Below are 6,342 nucleotides of genomic sequence, written 5' to 3'. Positions count from 1 at the left end.
CGGGATACTAAGTTTATTTATTATTGTTTTTACGCCAAAGAAAAGTTAATAAAGTATACAAGGTTGTCTTTATAAATGCTATGTTTTTGTTAACAGGATATTATAATATTTGTAACAGTCAATTTTAAAAGACTGAAGCTGCTTTGAAAGTGTACATAAACTCTCTCTCTCTCTCTACGGATAAGTAATATACTGATGAAATATAACACAATCTGTTTACTGATATACGATACGGACAGTCATACACCATCGCAGTTTCTTTATATGTTTCTGTAAAGTAAGCTATCAGACTTAGCAGCTTGTGCACATATCACCCATGCTTCAGTGCCACTTGATTCGATCTCCCATTGCCTGTCTACTTTGAAGTTTTATTTTTTGACCTTCGGAAACTATTCGAGCAAAAAGGGTTAGAAACAATTCAGTATGTAGACACTGATATGCGATCAGCGATCTTGACATTTAAACTTTATATGAAGGACATCACGTAAATCATAACACGATATATTCAGAAGGTCTCAAGAGTATATTCCACACATACATTTGAAAACTTTAATAGTTCTAAACAAGCACAACTGTTGGTAAAAATTGTACAAATGTGATTAAAGACACTATCTAAGATATATATAGCGCTTCAATCAACAATAGAAGGTTTGGCTAAAGTAATGACACATACTAATCTACACCAAATAGATGATTAAGAATGGGGGAAGTCATTTCCTACCTAAATACAGACGAGTTCCACCGCCTATCGACGCCTCCAGAACCAGATTTAGACATTTAGGCTTAAACTTTGCTCTCGTTTCCGCCTAAACAGTCAGATTTAGAACTTTAATCGTTTGTACACCATTAATGCAAAATCTATCAACGTTTTTCAATCAGCGAAATATGAGAAAAAAGAAAACTTTTTCTGACCATTCACAATACAGCGATCCATTCCAAAAATTCCATAAGTTAACCTCCACAAAGCAGCTGCAAAAATTTAGCCTCGTGAAGGATTTGTACAGGTTAATGCACATAACAACGGCGATTAGTAAACCTGAGGCGGGCCAACTCAGGTCTGGGCAGCTACCATTTCCCGGCAGCCCTTGCGAGTGGCATTACAGGTTATTGGCTGGAGCAAACAGGTAAGCATGCAGGTTTGGATGGTTACCCTCATGAACAACCAAAACAGGCTGAACCACTTAAACTTTGGCTAATGGATACAACAGGCAGTCAGACAGGTCACCAGCATTATCAGTGTTCGATTTACTTACCCAGCATGACTCGAGTCTACATACAAGATAGTATGCATTAAAGAATTGTAATTAATGCTACCGGTAGTCCTAATAATCTTATGTCAATTTTAAAAATTGTTTGTCGTATTTAACTATTATAAGTTATGCTGCTGAAATGGTTAATTTTTTGATAAAGAAATGTCTAAATTACATTAAAGTTTCTACAATGTTTCACATATCAAGTGGTATAGATCTGTATATAGATCTGTACAAAAGTAAATGCGACACCTTTTACCAAGTGAATAAGATGAAATTAAACATAAAAGTTTCACGAAAAAAAAAAACAATAAAACTTTTGCCAGGCTATAGCTGTTATCGGTCTGTTTTTTATGGCTTCCTTTGATGATCAATACAGCATTAAGTACTGTGGAATACAACCTATTTTGAACGTGTTAAGATTGTTACGATAAGATGTCTATTTCTAACCATGGTATAGCTTGAATGTAAATCCAAGTCTCTTATTTATTTATTTTTTGTTTCAAAATCGCAATGTTTATTGAAAAATACAGTTAGAAATATGGCCAATTTTTCAATTAATAAAAAAAAACACTTTATATATGATAACTGTTAGTTTATCACCACAAAAAACTGTTTTGTCAAATATATCAATAAAACAGAAAAATAAATATTACATACATGCAATGAAGGAATACCTACAATAAATGTGAAATATATTTAATACCTGAATCAGTCTAAATAGTCAAACGAACACAATTTCACATAAAAACGAATAAAAATTAATGCAATTTGTACAATTTTGAATGCAGTCAGTTTGTCAGACAAAAGTAATATAACCACCCAAAATTAACTGATAAATATTTACACAACAAGACACAGACATCTTTATTTATTACATTCAACACAAATTCGGATCAATACTATGCATTTAACATAGATAAATATACTGCAAGAAAATTCCCGATTTATACAACAAAATGCCAGGTTCGTTAACCTCTTCCAACCAGAGGGGACCGTTGCGGTTTCAATTTGTGATTGTATTTTATTTATCAAAATAATCCGAAGAATTCTGAAAATTATATATATCCACGTTAATGCAAGTGTACTTTTTGTATACAGTTTAATACACATCTTTCAAACTGGATAGAGGGGGCTCAAAGAAGCATTAGAAGGGTTCTAGACAATGCAGTGACTTCCATGAACTAGTATTGTAACTAGCTACAGTTGGAGTTTTAAAATAATGCTCTCATATAGAGTCGTGACATGCACATTCGCGTATATATAGAATTATTGTTAAATTTCACGTCTACAATAAAGACTTACAGACTAAAACATATACACAGACATTATTATTTTTGCTCTATAATCAGTGTTGGGTGTGACAAGTGTTACGGTCAGAGCCTGATGTATAAGCTGATTTTGTGATAGGTAAAACGTTTATGTGATACCTTCTGATTTTACTCTCTTTTCTGACTAATCATTCGTTTGGTAAACAAACATGTCGGGTAATGTGAAGATTAGTTTTTATATATTTTCATGTGCTTCAGATTGCCACACGATTTTGAAGTATTCAAAACTTCTATTCCGTTTCTCGTGTTTTCTTGTATCTGACAAATGACCAGAAATTATATCTTTCAACCACAGAAAACAAAACAATTTTTTATTCCCGCTCCAAGATTTTTATTATGGCAGTACCGCCACTTGAGAATTAATTAATTTGTTTGTTGTTAATCACAAACCTACACAATAGGGCTATCTGTAGTCACCCACCGCAGGTAACGAAACCCAATTTTTTAGCGTTATAAGCTTAACGCTGAATCGCCAATGGGCTAATTAGGGAGGGGGAAATACTTGCGGAGGTCCAGGGAGCCCTTGATTTTGCTAAAGTGAAAATGAAATAATATACGAGTTAAAATTGGATTATATTGCGGATTTACGACATACAAAGAAAAGAATAAAACTGATACTTTGTCAGGTTATTTTAATTTTCTTGGGAAGATGGGGGGGGGGGGATTACTCAACATACTTCCCTTAATTAACGTCCCGGTGTGACTAAGACCATTATATTCTATGCGTAAAATAATCTGATATGACTTTAGGCAAACTTGGAAACACATGCTTAACGCGTTTCTGTTCTATCAGCAGTGAGCACTTGAAGGCCACGAGTAGTGTCGCTAGCTGAATCAAATTCACATAACTTCAGTAACTTCCCAATGTGTTAGGTTTTCGAACCACACTTCTGGGTTAGACTACACGCTTATCTGATTACATCATTTGTATATCCTATTTTTAAAAGTATTTCTGCAGTAATAAGGTAACAACAACAAAAAATGATAACATAGCTTTACAAAACCAGTTGTATTTAATTAATGTGCGCCATTAATGTTATACTTTTTCGTCACTACGTGGCAGGGCAATCGCGTCAAATGTAGCGACCATGCCAAGAATTGTGTGATTCTTTATGTTCATAAACACATAGCATGCTCAGTTCTTTTTCTATGGGTTGTTTGTAGTTAAGCACAAAGCTACACAATGGGCTATCTGTGCTCTGCCCACCACGGGTATCAAAACCCGGTTTCTAGCGTTGTAATCCGAAGACATACCGCTGTCTATTTCTATGGTCTCTGGCAAATTAGCAACAGTAGGCATGTGTACGATAATTCGATATCGTTGGTTACAACTATACCAAATTTCGACCATATTGCGTTTCAGTTTTGAATGAATAATTTCGATACATCCTGTATTTGGGTGTGTTACGGCTCAGAAATAAAAGTGCCTTGAAACTCGCTGTAACTACAAAACTACCAAAATTATTTGCAGCATACACCAACAATCGCACTAAACTTGTGTGGTAAATGAAGTAAATTATACCATAACAGAATTAATACACGAAACAAAAAGGCAGTGAAACAAACAAATCCCGTAAATATCTTCTTTTTTTTACCGCTTTTCTCGTAATAATCAAGTGAAAAAATTAGGCGTGAAGTTAAATCCATGCTCACATATATTGCAAAGACTTTCGTAAACATAGTGGACTTTTTTGCGCAAGTTAACCGTGAACCCACTAGGTTACACCAGAACCATAGCAATCTAGTATCTTCAACTTTATTCATTAAGTACCAGGTCACACTCACTTTACTGTCTATTTCTACACTCTTGTTTAGCAATTTTTTAGTGGATATAAGTTCTCTAGGCAGTGGTTTCTGAGTAGCTACACATCCACTGAAGCTATTTAGTGTGAATATTTGTCTTAATGTTCCTCAAAGTAACATTCACACCTAAACTTACAGCCAGGTCACTGACAAGATTTCTCCTGGATTGTTGTGTGTGTATCACGTAAAGACTATACCCCGAGTTGCTTAACATCACTTTAAAAACAGTTTGGACTTTCTACCTCGAACACTCCTATTATCAACAGTACTAGTTTCAAGCATCCTCTTCAGATTTTACATACAGCTCTTAACGAAACATGAAATTTCGTCACAATCAGTTGCATGACGTAGTTTTCACCAGCGAAGTTTTTCATATGACATACACGTCCTGAGAACCATTAGTGCATACACCGCACTACTGCTGGGAATAGTATGGCTGCCTGTACTTTGAGGTGGCGCAGTCTGATTGGATGGATAACAGCCAGTCACAATTTAAAACATCCACGCGTGAGTATACTGTGGAACAGTCCATTTTCACAATTTATTCACTATATTAATTATTAATAATTATTTCCAAAACTGGATAAATAATATATATTTATGTGTGTATGTATGTTTAAACACAAAATGTATGAAAATAGGAGCGCAGTAATTGAGATACTTCAAACATAGTGTCATATGAGACAAATAAAAAAATAATAACAATATACCATAACTCTTATTCAACAACAAACGTAGTTATTGCCTCCTGAACTCAAGGCTTTCCTTTGTGGCTTGAAGGTAAGTGTATATAATGACATGCCAAATATCATCATTATATTGTTTTTTGTCATTATCGCGTGTTAGTAACCTTTTTTTTTTTTCCTATTTGGCCACACTGCGATTTTTATCAGATTTAACGGTAACAGGTTCATCTTTACTTATCTCTCTTACATGTTGATAAAACAAACATTGTGAGGCACGAAACTTCATACATAACGTTAAACTGTAACGTTGGGTGAAATCTGTCGTCTTTTAAATAAACAGAATGATTTGTATTGTTGATAGGGTAATTTATTCCATCACAACGACATTCTTTATGGTAGTTTCATAACCAGTAGTCAATAGGAGTTATAAAGGGCAACGTCAGGGATGTATGTGTGTTGAAAAGGCACGACTGGAGTGGCGTCAACTAAGAACTCGATCTTCAGCAAATGTCTACATGAACAACGGTGTAAATGTATGCAAGTCCGCGAAGTTGTGCCTTAGTATTGTAGCAACTTTGACGGTACAGCTTCAACTACATGCGTGATCAATTATTCTAAACTTAACAAGGAGTTCTGTTTTCAATTACTAGCGAAAATTGGTTGTTCCATCCTGTGTTTAAACATGTTTGTATATACCAGCCGAATTTGCTTGTAATAATGTGAAAAACCCATAACATTTTACGAATATACGTTTTGGCAGTTATAAATAAAGTTCGTCCTAATGCTTCTCCCAAACACCTATACTGACTATTACCACACTGTACACGTTCGATTCTAGAAGAGTACTAAACCAATGAATATACCAAATTCGAAATGGACAAGAGCAGATGTGTGTGTCCGTCTTCTTCCTTCCTGTCTGTAAAGGTAAGATATTATTTTAAGTTATAGTAAAAGTATATAACTGATTTGTTTTTTTGCTGAACTTTATCTATTTGTTGTAGTTACAGCTGTATACGAAAGTTCAGAAATACCCGAAAGCAATTCTACGAGATTCGCTAATATGATGTAAGCAGAACTGTTTTAGTTGAATATATATATATATTAGGTCGTCAAGAAATTAATGTCGCGTTTTGGAACACTTTCATTAACCACCCCCCAATAAACGTACATCAATAGTTAAATGAACCGCCTAAACATCACGTTAGTGTAGCCTATATAATGTGTAAAGTTTAGTATACTCTAATCCCTTCTAGCGATGGCACACGACGAGAC

At 34.6% G+C, this 6,342-nt stretch overlaps 1 protein-coding gene across 10 annotated transcripts in view; it reads right to left on the bottom strand.

Annotated features, from left to right (window-relative positions):
- Positions 1 to 6,342, bottom strand: part of LOC106463665 (rap guanine nucleotide exchange factor 6-like) — a 165,523-nt gene that overhangs the window by 109,468 nt on the left and 49,713 nt on the right. Inside the window, exon 1 of one of the 10 annotated variants that reach the window (XM_022391235.1) lies at positions 722 to 943. The exons of the other annotated variants lie outside the window; for them this stretch is intronic. Within the exon in view, the coding sequence (XP_022246943.1) occupies positions 722 to 777 (56 nt within the window). The 5' untranslated portion in view covers positions 778 to 943. Of the gene's footprint in view, positions 1 to 721; positions 944 to 6,342 lie in introns of those variants that run through there. 10 annotated transcript variants of the gene reach the window in all.

The sequence above is a fragment of the Limulus polyphemus genome, unplaced genomic scaffold (genome assembly GCF_000517525.1).
Source record: "Limulus polyphemus unplaced genomic scaffold, Limulus_polyphemus-2.1.2 Scaffold1457, whole genome shotgun sequence".
NCBI classification, from domain to species: domain Eukaryota; kingdom Metazoa; phylum Arthropoda; class Merostomata; order Xiphosura; family Limulidae; genus Limulus; species Limulus polyphemus.
This window is presented reverse-complemented; position numbering and strand designations above follow the sequence as displayed.